This window comes from Bos mutus, chromosome 25, assembly GCF_027580195.1.
Source record: "Bos mutus isolate GX-2022 chromosome 25, NWIPB_WYAK_1.1, whole genome shotgun sequence".
NCBI lineage: Eukaryota > Metazoa > Chordata > Mammalia > Artiodactyla > Bovidae > Bos > Bos mutus.
In genome coordinates this window covers 40,292,078-40,309,999 of record NC_091641.1, presented here as the reverse complement: position 1 = coordinate 40,309,999, position 17,922 = coordinate 40,292,078, and the positions used below count along the sequence as shown (strand labels likewise).

General features: G+C 66.3%; 1 protein-coding gene and 1 long non-coding RNA gene across 3 annotated transcripts; one reads left to right on the top strand and one right to left on the bottom strand.

Moving 5' to 3' along the window:
• Nucleotides 1-65: 65 nt before the first annotated feature.
• On the bottom strand, nucleotides 66-17,917 carry CASKIN1 (CASK interacting protein 1). The gene is made up of 20 exons (XM_070363226.1): nucleotides 17,563-17,917; nucleotides 11,662-11,713; nucleotides 11,459-11,556; nucleotides 11,002-11,147; nucleotides 10,816-10,911; nucleotides 10,578-10,708; nucleotides 9,976-10,084; nucleotides 9,782-9,890; nucleotides 9,597-9,691; nucleotides 9,131-9,248; nucleotides 7,902-8,003; nucleotides 7,734-7,822; nucleotides 7,574-7,658; nucleotides 7,397-7,488; nucleotides 6,503-6,613; nucleotides 6,319-6,420; nucleotides 4,854-4,992; nucleotides 2,731-4,776; nucleotides 1,632-2,052; nucleotides 66-1,211 (listed from the first exon to the last, which is right to left on the bottom strand). Exons 1-20 carry the CDS (start codon nucleotides 17,654-17,656, stop codon nucleotides 1,115-1,117), a joined length of 4,332 nt encoding a protein of 1,443 aa, XP_070219327.1. The 5' UTR covers nucleotides 17,657-17,917; the 3' UTR covers nucleotides 66-1,114.
• On the top strand, nucleotides 3,908-13,773 carry LOC138985647 (uncharacterized). 2 transcript variants are annotated; one of them, XR_011462696.1, is made up of 5 exons: nucleotides 3,908-4,045; nucleotides 4,882-4,986; nucleotides 7,580-7,843; nucleotides 8,889-9,261; nucleotides 11,532-13,773. It is a non-coding gene; the product is annotated as an uncharacterized lncRNA (long non-coding RNA). The 2 variants fall into 2 exon arrangements; XR_011462695.1 differs by having other exon boundaries at nucleotides 11,452-13,773.
• Nucleotides 17,918-17,922: the final 5 nt, after the last annotated feature.

The following is a 17,922-nucleotide window of genomic DNA, read 5'->3' as shown; positions in this document are numbered from 1 at the left end:
GGGTGCGGCGGGCTGGCTGTGTGGGGCCAGCTGGGGCCCCCGGGAGGGAGGGTCGGGCATACCCTCGCGTGTACCACACACAGCCTGGCATGCACGCCCTTCACCCACTGCTGTCACCCAGCTGACACACCCACGCTGTGCACACAGCTCCCTTGGAACCCAGGGGCACCCTCACACCAGCACCCCAGAGAGAGGTGGAACCCTGCCCACTGTCTCCACCAAACGGAGGACACAGCCCAGCGGCGAGCAAGGCACATCCTTCAGGTTCTTCAGACGCAGAGAAGTTAGGAGAGAGATCAGAGAGGGGAGGCCCTGGCAGAGCACGGACCCCTCCTCGGACCCCAGCCTGTTTGTGCTACTGGGCCAGGGATCTGGCCACTCTGGGACCGAGGGAGGAACGGATAGACAGACAGATGGCCAGGGCCTCTTGACAGCTTTTGTCTTGAACTAGACTCCAGCGTCCTTACAGTTGGTAAATGGTTTTCTATAGAATCAATAATATTTTTTCTTTCTTTAAATATATATTTGTTAAAGTTATACCTTTTTGTATCTCTGGGGAAATCTGCCTTAGCTCATTCCCAATAAATTAATACTCTTCGATAGCTTATATTCTGGGGGGGGGGCGGGGAGAGGTGCTGTGGGGCAGGGGGCCCAACCCAGCCCCTTGTGCTGCGCAGGAGCGGCTGGCAGAGGTCCCCATCGGGCAGTTCTGTGCTGGGCATAGGCCTGTGCTCTGCCCCAGACTGGGGAGGGGGCTACAGTGGCTGCCCCCTGCCCACTGCCCCCGAGGGTGGGCCCAACCAGGGCTCTGGGCGGGGGTTCAGGAGCGGCCCCTCCCGCACCACGGCGGGCAGAGCCTGGCGGTGGGGACAGGCGGCCCAGCAGTTATTGCACGGGGAGGGGGCAGCAGCATCTGACCAGAGCCCTTGGGTCCCCCGGCCAGGCAGTCGTCCGGGCTGGGCCCGGCGGCAGGAGTTGTGCTTGTGCAGGAGCCTCGCGCCCGGCCCCCTGCGTCCCGCCCTCGCGACCCCGCCCGCCTGCCTGCTCACGCCGCGCCCAGAGGTGCCCATCCTGAGGTAAAGGTCAGCGTGCGGGCCCGACGTGGGCGGCCGCGTCACTCCAGCATGGCGTCCAGCTGGTCGGCCAGGTCGTCAAACATGCTGCCAATGTCGTCCAGGATGCTGCCGGTGCTCTTCTCCGCGGCCGAGGGGCTGCGGGCGGGCGCGGAGTGAGCAGGAAGGCCCGGAGCAGGGCGTTCCGCCCCTCCGCGCGAAGGCCGCCCCCTCGCGGACACCACGGCCCTCCCCCGCCCACGAGGGCTGACCGCCCAACTCATGGCCAGACCCCTCTCCGCCCATTCTGGTCCCGCCCCGCAGCATGGGGCAGGGCTAATTCAAGGCCACGCCCCCATAACGTCTGCCAGCCCAGGCCCCGCCCCACGCGCGGCCGCCTCTGGGGGACCGGGCCCCTCTCAGAGACCCCGCCCATGCCGGGCCCCGCCCCGCAGTATGGGGCGGGGCTAGTTCAAAGGCCACGCCTCTCCGGCGCGACTCGATCCCGCCCCCACAAGGCAGCCTACAGGTGAGCGGCAGCCTCGGCCTCGCGCAGGCCGCACCCGGTCCTGCACCTACCGCGAGCCCTGCGCGTCCTCCTGCCGGATCTTCTCTTCTACGGCTTGCAGCGCCGCCGCCAGGCACGCGCTCGTCTCCTCCAGCTTCTGCCGGGCGCTGTCCCCCGGCGAGGCGCCGTCGGGCGCAGCTGGGGGCCCTGTAGCCGCGGCGGCAGCGCGTGGCGGCTTGGCGGGCACGTGCAGCGCGGGCGCACCGGGCGACGGCGGCCTGGAGGGGCTGGCGGGGCTGGCGCTCAGCGCGGGCGGCGTGCTGGCCGGCTTGGCGAGGGCGGCGGGTTGCTGGCGCGCCGGCGAGGGCGCGGGCGACGGGCTGGAACTGCCCGACTGCAGCCCCGCCGCGGCTTTGGCCGGCTTTGGCGCCGTGGGCGGTGGCGGCGGCTTGGGAGACACGGGCGGCGGCGTGCCGTGCGCACGCTTCACCTCTGCGGGGAGGAGGAGATTCGCACCGGGGTGGGAGGTCGCGCGGCGCGCGCAAATCGCGCGCTGCCCGTCCCTACCCAAGCCCTGCCTAAACACTGCCCAAGGGCCCTGCTTCGCAACCGGGAGCGAAAACAACGCCCTCTGCACTGCAAGCCCGGCTTCAGCTCCAGCCCTCCGTGCCCCTCCCCACTGGGTCTCCCTGAGGCTGTGGCGGCGGGGGGCGCTTCCCTGCGCACACCTGTTTGGGTCACTGCTTCCAAACCCCGACCCATCCTCATTCCACCTCCATCTCCTTCCAGGTGTGGCCTGTTGTAGCCACTGGCCCTTCCGTTGCTTGAATGTCACAGGGACTTTGCACCTCTGACCTTTCTGTCTGGAAGCCTCTCCCCTCCCTCCCGTGCTGGGGTCACTCTACAGCCATGTCAGAGTCCCCCCGAACCCTCCGGCCTCCTGGGCCTGTCCTCCTTCCATAGGTGCTGCTATTTATGCACCTGTGCCTCCTCCACTGAGGACCTAAAGACAACTGTCCCAGCTCTGGGCTGATGGTCCAGAGCAGCTGGATGAGGGAGTCTGAAGATACCTTCCCACCCCACTCCCTCTGGCCTTCATCAGATCCAAGAAGCAGAAAACCCTGCAGACCGTGGTGTGGGACCCCTCCCCAGCTGGCTTCCTGCACCTACCTGGGCTGCTGGGACCTGGCAGCGGCACCTTCTTGGAGGCAGGTGTGGGTGAGCCCTGGATCTTGGGCACGGGCTGAGCCAGAATGGGCTTGGGAGAAACAGGTGGCTTGGCCAGCTTCCGGGCATCGCTGTCCGGCGGGGGCAGCGGGGGCAGGTGCATGAGGTCAGAGGGCGGGGGCTCAGCAGGCGGGGGTGGCGGGGGCAGCTCTGGGGGCCCAGCCTGCTCAGAGGCTGGCCGGCGGCGCACAGTGCCCGTTCCATTCTGGTACACGGACAGCGGTGGTGGGGGAGGCTCGGGACCTGCCTCCCGCTCCTTGACCTTGGGCCGGCGCTTGACCGTGTCAGACTCAGTTAGGATGAACTTGACGTTCTCCTGCTGGCTCTGCTTGGCCCGGATGCGCCTCTTGAGGGTGGCACTGGACTCCACCCTGGCTAGGGGCGGGCCCTCTGCACCCGCCTCGCCCTTGGCTGGACCTCGGGGCCGCTGCCGGGCGGCACCCTCTTCCACCAACTGGCCATGGTCTGCAGGCCCCGCTGGCTCTCCGGAACCCCGGCGAGCAGTGGCCAGGAGTCCCGTGACGGGCCCGCTCAGTGTGCGGCGCCGGTTCACCACCTCGCCGTCAGGTCCAATGGCCTCCTTGTGCTTCACTGAGGCCAGCACCGTGGCCACCCGGCCTGGCTCTGGGCTGGCAGGGTGAGGCATGGGATGGCCCTCAGGGGGCCTACGGGCTGCCCGGCCCCCACCCCCTATGGATGACAGCTCAAGCATGGCTGCGATGCTCTTCACGCTGCCGGCACTTCCTGTGTCCACGCTGCCAGCCAGGTCACTGGCCCGCCGGCGCTGCGCCCGGACCCCCAGCCGGCCGTCCTCAGCCCCGGCCCCCTCAGTCTCCGCGTCTGGCGCCGGCTCATCGGCCAGGTTGGCGCTGGCCATGGCGGAGCTGGAGCGCTTGGGTGGGGGTGGGGGCGGCCCCTTCTTCCGCGGCCGCACGGCAAAGGACTGGCTGCGGTTGACGTTCTTGTCTGCGCCGGCAGGCGCCCGCACCGAGTGGCTGCGGCCCACGCGCCGCTGGACCGTGGCGTAGGGCCCGGCGGCGGCCGGCACCAGCAACTCGTCCCGCTCAGGCTCGCTGTCCGACGCTGCGTAGCGATTCAGGCTGTGGGCGCGCTTCTTGGGCCTCCCTGGCTCTGCGTCGGCCTCGGGCGGCAGGCACAGCGTGGGCACCGGCGTGGGCACGGCTGCAGGTGCAGGCCCTGGGGCAGCCGGCCCAGCCTCACTCTCCACCGGTTGGGGCAGCACGTAGGCGAAGCCGCGGTGAGTGGGCGACTGAGGCAGCGAGCGGGGGGACATGGGTCGCTCCGTGGGCGGCAGCAGCTGAGGGGTGGGCTTCACCTTGGCTGTGGCTGGCGCTGGGCCATGAGGCCCCCCCAGGGCCTGCGGGGAGCTTGGCCGGGGTTTCGTGGGTGTCTGGGGGGGCGTGAAGTGGCTGGCCCCTGGCGGCAGGACCTGCCGAGGCTTGCCGGGCACCGGGGGCACGCTGGCCCGCTTGACACTGTGGCCGTGGCGGCTGGGCCGGGCTTCCTTGGGAGGGGTGCCGGGGGCCGGCCCCTCATCGAGCAGGTACTCCTGGCTCCGTGACATGGGGCTGCTGGGTCCCGGGGGCCCATCGCCCAGCAGCTCCTGGGAGCTGCTCATGTGCCGCGCCCTCCCCCCCAGGCTGGGCTCCTGCCGCCCTGAGGCCCTCGGGGTGGGCGGCAGGTGGTTGGCCGGCTTTTCAGCTGGGGCGGTGGCAGCAGCAGCCCCTTCGGCCGGGCCGGTCAAGGCCGCCTGCAGCTCCCCGCTGAGCTCGCTGTCCTGGAAGGTGGTCATCTTCGGAGACTGGCAGTCAGCCGGGGCAGGCTCGGGTGGGGGTGGCGACTCGATGGCCATCACCTCCAGCGACTGCGGTGCCTTCCGGCGCAGGGGTCCCCCCTCGTACTTGGCGTACTCTGCCTTCTGCAGCTCCGCCAGTTTCCGCACGGCCAGCATCAGCTTCTTCTGGTGGCCTGAGTTGGGGCGGGGCGCAGGTCAGGCCCGGGAGCACAAGGAGGGCGGGGCGGGGCGGGGCGGGGCGGGGCCTCACCCAGCTTGGTGATGCCGATCTCCTGCAGGTCCTCCCAAGTGATGTCCGTGATGAAGTCAATGTTCTCGTAGCCGTTGTCCACCAGCACCTTGTAGTACTGCGCCAGGCCGATCATGGACAGCCACACGGCCAGGTTTGCCTACGGGGCGGGGGACACAGAGGGCAGCCCAAGCTGGCTGCCCATACCCTGCCTGCTGCTCGGAACTGGTGGAGGGGTGGGCACCGGGCCAGCCCGGCACAGAGAGACGGAAGGACAAATGGACAGGCCGGAGGGGTCAGCACAGCCTTGACAGCACAACCAAGGCCAGCGCACACACACGTGCGGACACAGGCAGACACACACAGAGGCGTGACCCTCTCCGCGGGATGCCCTCGGGGGGAGGGGGAGGAAGGCACTTCCTCACCTGCCAGGCAGGCCAGGCAGCCCTGGGGACGGCACCCACGTGGACACACCTCACGCGTCACGGACGCAGACACACAGCATCACCGACCAGCAACAGGTATACGCATAGCTTGCACCCCAGTCATCCATGGCACTGACACCCCTGAGTCACACTCACGCCCTCTCATCATTTCCCCACCATCCTCAGCCACACGTCACACAGCCTTGTCACACGCCTGTGCAAGTATCCGTGATGGAGTTCACCCAGAACCAGCCAGTGGCCCCCTGACCGGGATCCACCTATCCACATTCCCAGCTGGACATCACTCACACACCAACACAGCACTCGGTCACCGCCTGGGTGAGCAAGCAGAGTGAAGCCCCTGGGACCCAGGCGAGCTGGCTGGGAGGACCCCTGAGCCATGGACTGAGTGGGGCGAGGCAGGCAGTGTGGGTGAGGCGTGTGCACCCGCCTGTCCCACCCTGGGGGCCCTCGGTGGCCACAGCATCTCCCTCCTGGACGGTGGGAGCCAGAGGCCCAGAGAGGCGGTGCAGATGGGACAGGCCCCAGGTCCCCCTCTCCCATCCCGGAGCCTGTGCCTCCGCAGGGCACCCGTGCATGACAGCACAGGCCGAGGCCAGTGTGGCCATCGGTGGGCACTGGGCATGTGTTCAGTGCACGCATGCGGTCTGCGTGCTGAGGCCTGTGCTCACACACACCCTCCCTGTGCACGTGCCTGGGTATGTGCCTGGGTGTGTGGCAGCCCCCTGCGGTGTCTGGTGGGCGTGCATCGGGCAGCACTGCAGGGCGCTGGGTGGTGCCAACATCCCTGAGTGGCAAGTGTGTAGTAGAGACGGGGATGCTCCGGGCTCCAGGCTCCCCTTGCCCGAACAGCCTTCAGAGGAGGTCACCCCGGCCCCTGCCCGGGGAGGCTGGCCCAGGGGCCCCTGACAGACGAACAGAGGACACCCTCCGCTGTCCTCTCACTGGGCTCCCCAGAAGGCAGGGGAGGGCCGTGGCTATCTGTCCGTCTGTCGGTCTGCCCCTCCTGGGCTTGGCCACCAGGGTGCAGGGGGCCTTACAGGTTTGTGCTCGGGCAGCCAGTCCGGGAGGCTCAGACCACTGATCTCCGCGGTGATTTTCTTCCTGTGGCCGGGCTTGGTGACCCCGATGGCAGTGAGGTCCTGGGTAGAGGAGCTGCCTGTTAGCCAGAGGCTGGGGGCCCATCTCCGAGCCAGATGGTGGGCAGCTTTCTGGGCACCTCACCTCGGGGGTCATGCGGCTGATGGTGGGCAGGTCGTACCCGGCACTGATGAAGTTGGGGGCGTAGAGCTGCAGCTGGAACGTGGCAAGCCACTGGCTGACAGCCTCGGCGCCCTGGAAGACACAAGGCACCCGCTGCAGGCTCGCCCACCTGCCCCCCCGGCCAGGCGTGCACCCAGCCACCGCAGCGCCTCCTTCTCTGCTCAGCCGAAGACCACGCGGCGCGAGCTGCCGTCTGCTGGGCCGTCTGCAGCCGCCAGGCCCCCATCAGCCTGGCCGGGTGCTCCTCCCTCTGAGTCCGGGGCTCCGCTGTCTCCGCGTCGTCCTACGTGTCGGCTGCCTGCTGTGATCTCCACCAGGAGGGTCCCGCCGCCGTCCACATCACAGGCCTCCCCGACCGCCCCCCTTTCCTGGACCAGGGCCACCCAGCCATGTGGCCCGTGACAGGGGCTCTGGGAATGGGGCCTCAGGAGGGGCCACTGACTGCTGCCGCCCACGCGGGAGGTGGGCTCTGCCTGGGGGGCACGCAGGAGGACTCAGCCAGCAGTTCACGCCTGCCCTAGCACGCAGGTGCACGCACATGGACCCGACTCACCCCCACATACGCTTCCACTCGTCTCGCACCCACACCCTCCACATGCACACACAGGTGCACCCATGCCCAGACTGCAGTCACACTAGCCACACACAAACACACCCCCTACTCGCCTCACACTGTGTCACACTTTTACACACACTGGCTTACACGCACAGCCTGCACAAGAGACAACAGCTACGCACACAGACTGACAGACCAACAGAAGGACGGGCCTGGCCCATCGAGGGTGCTGGCCGTGCTGTGGCCCAGCCAGGTGGGCTTCCCCGGCCCCCGCCCCTGCAGCTGCCCTGGCCCTGTACCTTGCCTTCGGATGCTGCCTCCAGCTTCTTGGGTGGCTGCTCCCCATAGCCCGGCCCCGCGTGGGCCGCTGGAGGCTGGGCCCGGGTCGCACCTAGGGACGAGAGGGTTTGGAGGGGTGAGGGCTGCCTGGGGGCTACCTCCGCACCCAGCCAGCAGTGCCGTGTCCTTGCCCTTACCTGCAGGGCCCTCCGGAGGCTTGACCGGGCTGTCCCCGGGGCTGGAGTCGGACACTGGCTTCTGGGAGAGCACCGTTGCCAGGAGCTGGAACCCAGACAGGATGGCTGACCAGTGCTGCTCCGGACCCAGGCACCCCGGCCCTGCTGCCACCCCACCTACCTTGACCCCTTCAGAGCCAGCGTGCAGGGTGTGGCCCCCGACGCTCCGGCCCCCAGCCACGCTGCTCAAGCTGCCGCTGCGGTCCCCGCCTGCCCACAGGACAGAACAAGGTCAGCCGCCGCCCGCCCCACTCCACCCCACCGCCTCCCCCCAAGGCCCCCCACCCACCTGCAAAAGGCTTCCTCAGCACCCAGATCTCCTCGGGGGGCACAGCGGGCCCCGTGGAGCTGCCTCCCTGGGGTGGACTTGGTTCAGCACCTGCTCGGGGACCTGCAGGCCGAGCACAGCTGCCCTGAGCCCTGGACCGGCTCCAGGGCCTGCGTAGAGTAGAGGCCAGACACGCACACACACATGCACACATGCATGCATACACACAGTCCCGTGCACACAGAGACACACATGTGAACACATAGACACACATGCACAGAGGTGCACACAGGCACACACATGCGTACACACACACGCACATGCACACAGAGACACACGCATGTGTGCACACGCGCACACAGGCCGGGAGGCTCAGCGCCAGCTCCTCCTCCCCGGCTGTCTCCAAGGAGCTGAGAGACCCTCAGAAGACCCCTCCCAACCCTGGACACTGGCGAGCAGGAGAGCAGGGCAGAGCGGGGTGCAGGCCAGGCTATTCTGCCAGTGGTCCAGTATGTGGAGGTGGGGGTTCGCAGGAGGGTACAAACCCCTCTGATAGGGGAGCAGGGGGAAGAGGTCCCCAGGAGCCTGGGGCCAGGGCACTTGATGACCTTGGGTGGACTGACCGACCACACCTCCTAGCTGGCCCCCCTCTGCCCTCTCACCGGCCTGTCAACCTCCATGTCCTCTGTACAGGATAAGCCCGTCACACCCGTACCCCACCTGAAGCCATTCCACAGCCCTGTGGCTTCCTATGCCCCTCGCTCTGTCACCAAGTCAGCCGCCCTGGGCTCTGGACCCTCACACAGGTCACACTCTGCCCTGCCTGAGCGTCTCTGCATGTGTGGTTCCCGCTACCCCAAAGTCGCCGCCTGCAGCTTGCTCCCTCCCACTTCTCAGGGCCTTGTCCGTCCACTGTCTGAAGCATGTCTCCATCTGCAATGTCTGGGTCACTGGTCGGCACATTTCCCTCCATGCTGACTTCACTGTCCTGTGCTCCCCTCCGCCCAGGGCAAGCTCCTTGAGAGCAGGAACGAGGCCATTTGGGTGATCGTCTATTCCTCAAGCCTGGCGTGCAGTGTCTGCTGAATCAATGAAGGACCAGGTCTGGGGACCCGGATAAGAGAGCTGGCAGGACAAATCCCGGACCTCACACCCAGTGATGGCGGGAGCTCATGGCCCCGGCCCAGCCCGCAGCACACCGTGTACATGCTCCTGTCTGGCCACGAGCCTCTGGCCTGGGCTGGACTTGCCTGCTCGCTTGACGATGGCCTCGCCCAGGGAAGATGGGAAGTAGCCCACACGGTCATTGCCTGTCCTGTTGTCATGGATACAGCCCTTCCAGCGACCATCTGGGTGCTGCTCAAGGACCTGGCCGGATAAGGTGAGGGGAGCACACTCAGGGGGGACTCCCCTCCGGGTCAAGTGGATAAGATGAGGGGAGCACGCTCAGGGGGGACTCCCCTCCGGGTCAATGGATAAGGTGAGGGGAGCATGCTCAGGGGGACTCCCCTCTGGGTCAATGGATAAGGCGAGGGGAGCACACTCCGAGGGACTCCCCTCTGGGTCAATGGATAAGGTGAGGGGAACACACTCGGGGGGACTCCCCTCTGGGTCAAGTGGATGGGTGGCCTGGGCCCCCCCAGTCCTTGCCAGGCGTTGGGGGCAGCATCCCAGGCCCCTCTCAGCCCTGCTCCAGCAGCCCCGGACCGTCCTTACTGTGATGATGTCCCCAGCTTTCACGTTGAGGCTGGTCAGGTCATAGTTGTTGCAGTAATCCTTGGTCGCCCGGACCTGCAGGGCCGCCGAGGCCTCTGGGGACACAGGAGGTGGCAGACCCCCCGGTCCTGTGAGCCGGCCCAGCCCCGGCCCCGCCCCAGCCTCCCGGCCCCGCCCAAGCCCACCTCGCAGCAGCTGCTTGATCTCCTTGCTGGCCTGGGAGGTGGTGAACTGATGCACAATGTCCAGGGCAGTCTGGCTGTAGGTGTTTCTCACATGGGCGTTGATCCCATTCTGCGTGTGCCAGAGAGTGAGGCCTGTCAGGAGCCCCCTCCGCCCTCGCCTGATCCCCGCACCCTGTACCCTGGCCCCGACTCACATCCAGCAGCAGCCGAACCACCTCCGTCTTCCCACAGAGTGCGGCCTCGTGCAGGGCGGTGCCGGACTTGGTCTGGCGGTTAATGTCGATGCCGGCTTGGAGCAGCAGTCTGGCAGGGTGGCAGGGGGAGCAGGCAGGGCCTTGCATGCGAGTCCACTGGCCCGGCACCCCAAGTCGGCCTCTGACTCCTGGGGGCCCAGAATGAGCCAACCCGACCCCACCTCCCCGACAGGATGGCCTCCGCCAGTGACCAGGAACTTGCAGGAGTCCCCCTCCCAGTGCAAATCCTTCACATTCTGGTCTTGTCTCATCTCAGGACAAGCAGTGCTTCGATGCGCACTTTGAACATGGGGAAACAGAGGCTCAGAGACGCCGAGAGTCACCACAGGGCCACCTGGCAGGTGGCACAGGCTGGGAGGCTGTAGAAGCCCACTCCCTAGCCCCCACTGGGGCATCCTCTACGGGGGTGGCTGGAGGCATCCCTTGTACCAGAGGCCTGACCACATCCCCATGGCTTCCCGGCCGCTCCGGTCTTACTGCCAAGCCAGGAGCAGGCACCGCGAGGCAGAGAGCCCCTCACCCCGCCCCCACCCTGGCCATACCTGATGATGTCGATGTGGCCGTTCTTGGCTGCCAGGTGCAGGGGACTGGTGCCGTTGGGGTCGGTGGTGTCTCCTGGCCGGGGCTCCAGCAAGGCCGTACACATGTTGCTGCTCAGAAGCAGCTGGACCACCTGGAGGGAGGGGTGAAGAGTAGGGGGCCCAAGAAATGGGGTGGGAGGCCCCTAGGAGAAGCAGACGGAGCAGATGGAGTCGCACTCAGCTCCCCGGGGAGACTTACCCCGACGCGGCCAAACTCACAGGCCAGGTCCAGGGGCGTCTTGCCCGAGTTGTCCACCATGCAGGGGTTGGACTGGTGCTGCAGCAGCATTTCAGACTGCAGGGACCACAGGCACGGTCAGGCCTGGGGTGTCCATCAGGCTCCTGCTGCCCCAGGTGCCCTGTCGCCCCCAGGGGCAGTCCTTACCACATCATAGTGACCGTGCTGGGCCGCCAAGTGCAGGGGGATGTGGCCCTCGTCGGATGGGATGTTCACCGCTGAGCCCGCCTTCAGCACCAGCTTCATGGGCTCCTTCCGGCCCTGCCAGGCCGCGTAGTGCAGAGGCCGCATGCCTGGGGGGGTGGACGGGGGAAGTTGGGAGCTGGAGCTAGACCCTGCCCCTGACCCCAACCCTGACCTCCAGGACGCTGACCCCACGAGAAGCTGCCTCGACCCAGACCAGGACCCTAGGCTGACCTCAGTTGAGGGACCATGGAGGCCTCCAGGGTCCCTCCAGGGTTAAGCTCTGATCTTAACCCCTGTGCCCCTGGCTCCAAGATCCCTGGCCTTTACTGTCCACTTCCATCACTAATTTACAAGCTCCAAGAGGACAGTGGTTTTTATCCACTTCGCTCACTGCCATGTCCTGCCTGGCAGGCCTTGCCTTTGTTGTCCTTGATGTCCACAGCAGCCTGGGCCTCCAACAGCAAGGTGATCAGCTCTGTGTTGCCATTCAGGGCCGCGTGGTGCAGGGCTGAAAAGCTGCGACGGGTGATGGACACATGTGGACAGGTGCCGGACACCCCCCTGCCCTAGGAGTCCCTGACCCCCACACCAGACTGATGCCTCCCAGGGCTGAGAACTCACCCATCAGGGTCTTGGAAATTGACATTGATCTTCTTGGTGGAGCCCAGGAGTTCTGCGGAGGGGAGGAAACACGGTGAAGGAGGCCCACCTGGGGCCCAGCCCCCTCTAGGCAGCCCGAGAGCAGCTGGCTAGCTCTCTGGCAGGCTCAGAGCCAAAGCTATCTAGGGCTTCAGTCTAGAAGCGTTCATTCATTCCGCTGTGCTCCCTGCACCCAGCACCAGGTACCAGCTTTCGGACCTCAGTTTCTCACTGAACTGAGATGCTGGGAGGTTTCCCCAGGCCAGGACCTGTCTGAGAGGCCGGGGCTGGGCGCCCACACAGGCGCACACATGTGCACACGAAGCCCTCCCTGGGGACGCCGGCTGAGCCCCTGCCAATGGTGGGAGGGAGAGAGCCAGCCCAATCTGTCTCTCAGAAGGGCCCAGATGGGCCCGGGGGCGGCCTGCCACACCCGGAAACAGGGGTATCTCTGCGGGAGAGCCGCACTTCCAGGGTGCAGCCTCCCCCAGCTCCAGCCCCAGGCCTGGCCAGTGTGGATGCACCCCATCCAGCCAGGCGGGAAGGGGAGGCCGACAAGTGGGCCCATGCCTCTGGGCAGCCACGCGATAGTGACCCCCTCATCGGCCTGCCTGAAGCCCTCCCTCGGACGCCCTCCTCCACAGTCCTGGCCTCCACTGGGCGCCGGCCAGAGGAGCAGAGCCCACCGATGCTCTCCCCACGGGCTCAGGTCCAGCCGGACTCGGGCCAATCCCCTGCCTGTCTGGGCCATGGTTACATAACCCATTTGTGGGTCAGTCACTCTGTGAAGGAGGGGCTGGCAAGACAGAAGCCCCTTTGTCCAGGCCCAGGACAGGGATGGGGGCAGGAGCCCGAGGGAGTCGGGGCTCAGAGGGGCTGCTGCAGGGCCGCTTAGTGACCCATGGCAGCCCCAGCCGCCCCAGCCTCGGTTCTCAGCTGCTGGATGTGGGGCGTGAGGCCCCCCGGTGGCCCACAAGGCCCGCAGAATCAGACAGGCCTCTGCCCCTTACTAGCCCTGTGGCCTGGGCCGTGAGCTCGGAGGGTCTAACGGGCCGGCCTCGCAGGTCCAAGGGCTCAGCACGTGGCCGTTGCTGACACAGCTCCACAGGGCTCCTCCCCACCCTCCCCAGGGAGGGGCTCTTCCGGCCAATAGCCCAGGAGCAGAGGCTCCAGGACCAGCGGCGTCTCCACCCCCGCCCCCGCCCCGCTCAGACGCGTGGCTGATGCTGGAGTCTGTCTCAGTTTGCACCAGTGCCGCTGGTGGTCCAGGGCAAAACCTTGGAGGCAGCCCTGGGTCCTTATGTCTTCATTGGTAAATCCTGTGGGCTCTGCCTTTAGAACCCGTTTAAAGCACGCCCAGAATCCTATCCTTTCTCGGTCGCAACATCCCCAGCCCACACCAGGTCAGCATCTCTCGAAGGACCACAGCCACCTCCTCTCCACTGGCCTCCCCACTTCCAGCCTGTCGCCTCCACACCCACTGAGGTCGGTGGGGCCCCCCCGAGGACACGCGTCTGATCCTGCTGCTCCCGTCTCACTGGGGTTAGAGGCCGAAGCTGGACACGCTTCCCCCTCACCCCTGCTCCAGTCGCCTGAGCCTCCTCGACGGCACTCCAACGCGCCTGCCTCTGCTGCCACAGGGCCTTTGCACAAGCTGTGTATGTGGAGAGGGCAGGCGTTATTCTTCCCTCTTCCCATGACTCCCTCTTCATATCCTCCAGGCCTTTATTCAAGACCTGCTTGTCAAAGCCTCCTCACTCCCATCTAAAATGGTAATTATCTGGGAGTTCTCTGGGAGTCCAGTGGTTAGGATTCAGGCCCAGGTCCAGTCCTTGGTTGGGGAGCTAAGGATTCTGCAAGCCACGAGGCGTGGTCAAATAATTTTAAAAATTGTTCGTGTTCAGTTGCTCAGTCATGTCCGACTCTTTGCAACCCCATGGACCGCAGCACGCCAGGCTTCCCTGTCCTTTGCTATCTCCTAGAGTTTGCTCAAACTCATGTCTTTTGAGACATCTCATCCTCTGTCGCCCCCCTCTCCTGCCCTCAGTCTTTCCCAGCATCAGGGTGTTTTCCAATGAGTAAATAAAATGGTAACCTCCCACCCCGTCCTGTGTCTGTGTCTTTTTCTCTTTAACTCCCATTACCTTTTTTATTGTCCACCTCCATCACTACATTACAAGCTCCAAGAAGACATGGTTTTTGTCTACTTTGCTCACTGCCGTATCCTTTCAGCTAACACAGTGCCGGGCACACACGAGGCGCTCAGTGCCTGGTGACTGAACTGAACCCTCATCCCACATACTCCATCCACCTGCCAGGCCTGGCTTCAAGTGTGAGACCCGTGTGGCCACTCAAGAGGAGCCACGCGCTGGGTGGACACTCTGCCGCCACTGTCTAGAGACAAGGCAGCCCCTCTTTTTGTCCTGCACTGGGCTCTGTGAACTATGCGGCCGGGTGGGCCGCAGTCCCTGCTGCATAGCTGAACAGAGCCCAGGCGTTGGTGGCCCACTAGGGACCCCCGCCGCACTCAGGGCTGCGCTCAGCACCTTCTCGTGCCAGAAGGCTCTGCCCGACTCTAATGTTGCTGCCCCCATACCCTTAGTTCCAGTGTAGCCAGGCTCAGATTCTCCCCAGAGCCTCCCCGGGCCAGCTCACTCTCCCTCCAGCAGCAGGCACCCAGGCAGCTGCTCCAGGAGCTCCGAGCAGAGGCGGAGGCCCGGCCACGCCCGCAGGTGCTGAGGTCTCAGAGGGGCTGGAGGTCAAGGCCCAGAAGTGACACACACTAGTGGGGAGGAGGCGTCTGCATCCGGAAGGGGACCACCCCCCACAGGAGGAGGGGGCTGCTTGTAAGGTCATCTCCCCCCTCCCTGGGCTGGTCTCCTCAAAGTGCTGGAACTGGATGTAGGTGGGCTTGAGGCCTTGGAGCACCCCCATGGGGACACTGGGCATCCAGGAAGCCCCCACAGCGGCAGCCTGCCTGGGGCTGGGGGCTGCACCTTGCAGAGACGGGTGTCCTGAGTGAAGCTGGTGCAGAGCAGGGCTGCCCAGGCCTGGGGGCTGTGGGCACAGAGCGGAAGGTACCAGGAGCTCCTCACCCTTCCCACGAGGCACCGAGTCCTATGGCTTACCGCTGGTCACGGGACATGCACCTGGCCCCTGACCCCCAGAACTCGGGCTCTCCTGTGGCCCCCACCTCTAATTATTCTCCTGCGACCACCCCAACCTGGGAGGCCAGTTGCAAACTCCAGCTGCAGATGCCTCCGGGGAGATGACCCCAGACCCTCTTCCGCCCTGTCCTCATAGCCTCCCTCCACCTCCCTGCCAGGGACTCCTCCAGCCACGGAAGCCACACACAGGCCACATCCGTGCCCTCCAGGGAGGGGCCTCGGCCTCCTCTGCTCCCATGTCAGCCTGGCTGTACCCCGTGGCCTCCAGCAGCGCGAGGCCCCCCTACGCCCCCAGGGCAGGCAGCACCGAGCCAGGCGCTGGAGGGCAGCTCTCCGGGGCTAAGGTGAGCGAGCATGGGAGCACCTGCGTGTAGTCTCCAGTAAATCTGAAGAAAGGGGAGGCGGGGCCCGGAGGAAGGACAGGGCGTCCCCGTACCCCAGAAGGCCAGCCCCCACCCCAGCAGCTTCCCTTCCAAGCAGAGCGGTCTCTTCTTCCCTCCAAGGATGACTGCTAAGGGTGGCAGCCCGTGCATATGAGCGGAGGCTCCCTTCAGGCGGGATGGGGGAGCCGCCAGAGCCCGGGGTGACGCTGGGTGGGGGGTGGGCTGAAGTGAAGGTGTCAGTGCCGGGAAGGGACTGTGGAAACAAGGGTCGTGGGAACACCTTTAGAGTTGGGGGGCCCCAGGGAGCACGGCCGGATGCCCCCCACCCCGTGGCCCAAACTCCAGCTGTACTTTGCTGAATCAAAATACATCTTACTCCAAAGCAGGCCAGTGTTGCCATGACAACTGAGCTAATTCATGGAGGGATTTCTCCATCTGATTTATTACGCCCGCCCCTGTGAGTCAGAGAGCCCAGATTCAGGGGCCAGGGCAGGTGTCTCTCCTACCCGGGGACCAAGCCACACAGGGGCGAATGCAGAGATCCACGTGGGGACACAGGTGGATGTAAAAGCCCCACATATCTCCCCGGGGGCCAGAGTGGAAGACAGGAGGAGTTCCCAAACCTGACGCCCCCACTTCCTCCACGCACCGGCCCTGGGCTGTCTAGGAAATGGCCATGGTGGCTCAGACAGTAAAGAATCTGCCTACAATGCGGGAGACTCAGGTTTGATCCCTGGGTCGGGAGAAGCCCCTGGAGAGGGGAATGGCAACTCATTCCAGTATTCTTGCGTGGAGAATCCCATGGATCCCAGAGAAGCCTTCCAGAGAAGCCTGGGGGGCTACAGTTCATGGGCTGGCAAAGAGTCTGACACGACTGAGTGACCAACACTATCACTACTAGCCCTTCCTGAGAACACACGAAGGCCTGGGCTCCCTGCACACTCTCACTGTTCTTAAAACAAGGCTGTGGGGCAGGGACCACTGAGGGTCCCATCCCACAGATGAGGAGACCCGAGCTGTCTGCACCCAAGGTCGGCTGGCCACTAGGTGGAAGTCTTTGCCTTGCTTTCACCTCTCATCCCTTCTCCTGCTTTTGAGGCTCAGCTGAGGCGGCCTCTGCCTGAAAGCCCTGCCTTTCTGGGCCCTGAGGCCCTGAAGCCGGTCCTCAGTGGCAGCCCGCCCCTGGGCCCCGGGTACGGAAGGCTGGGCCAGCCTGTGCCTGTGAAGCACACAAGTGCAGCTCTCTAACCGCACAGGGTAGACAAGGAGCGGCCAGGCGGGGCTGCGGTGGGAGGGGTCTTCCTGGGACTCAAGGAGCTGCTCCCCAACTGCCCCAGGGGCCGTCTTAGTTCTCAGCATCTCGCCTGGAGAGAGGGGAGGGGGCTTCCCTCGCTTACACACCGTCCCAGGGGATGGCATGGGGCGTGGGCCACTCAGACCCCACCTGCGACCCACAGGAGGCCAGCCGGTGCCCTCACAGGTGCCCTGACACACTGACACGGCCATACGTGCGCAGCCGCACACGCCCTTCCGTCCATCCCCAGCGTCCCGGGGGAGGCTCTGAGCTGGGCTGGGATGAGTGCTAGAATCAGGGCTCCAAGCTCCTAAGCGTCCCCCGAGGCGCCCACAGCCCCAGTTCAGGAAGACCAGTGGGAGACCCCCTCCCCTCCCAGCCCCCTTTCCCAGCAGGGAAGCCAGAGAGGGCCAGGATGGCACCTGCCGGCAACTCAGCCTGCCTGGGGCTGGGCGACCTTGGGCCTCGGCTCCCCCTCCGGTAAACGGCCCCCCGCCGGCCATGCCTGGGCAGCCACACCCCCAGCGTGGTCCTTCCCCCCCTCCCTGCCAAGCCTGTTATTAAACACGGGGCGGGGAGGGGTCTGACAGAGACTGTCGGCCCTGTAGTCGCCCCTCACCGCAAGGCGCCCCTCCTTCTCTCCATGGCGTTGTGGTGGTGGTGGGGGGGAGCAGCCTCGCCCTTTAAAGGCCCAGCAGAGACCTCCAGCTGTCAGCCCGCAGCCCGGGAAGGGAGGGGATCGCAGGCGGGAGAGACGTTTGCGAACGCCTGCGGCCAGGGAGGCGGATGCCGCCAGGTGCCCGCTGCGGGGCTCGGGGTGACGGCCGGGTGCTCGAGGCCGCCCCTCCTTCAGCGCTGGCCGCAGGGGGCGCGGACCGAGGGTCCGGGCGCTGCTGGCCCCGCCCCGCCCCCCGGGACTCGAGAGCATCCCCCTCCGCGGCCGGCGCCGGGCGGGGTGGGGGTCTCGGCGCTGGAGACGGCCCCGGGGCGCGCCGCCGCTCCCGCCCGCCCCCAGCGCCCCCGCGCCCCCCGGACTCACTGGCCTTCCCGGGCCGCGGCCTCTGCAGCAGCCTCTGCGCGGTCCCCACGTCCTCCGCCTTCACTGCCTGCACCAGCTCCTGCTCCTTCCCCATGGCGCGGCCGGGGCCGCAGCGACGCGGCTGCGCTCCGTGCGCTCGGCGCGGCTCCGAGGCGGCGGCGGCGGCCCCGCGGCACCGGCCGCCTCCTCCGCCCTCCCCCGCCGCCTCCTCCGCCGCCCGCTCCCCTCGCAGTCCTCGGGCTCCGGCTAGGGATCGGGCTCCCGGCGCGGAGGGGGCGGGGAGCGCGTCACGGGCGGGGGGCGGCCCGGGGGCGGGGGCCGGCGGCGGCGGCGGGCGTGAGGCGGGGGCGCGGCACCTGG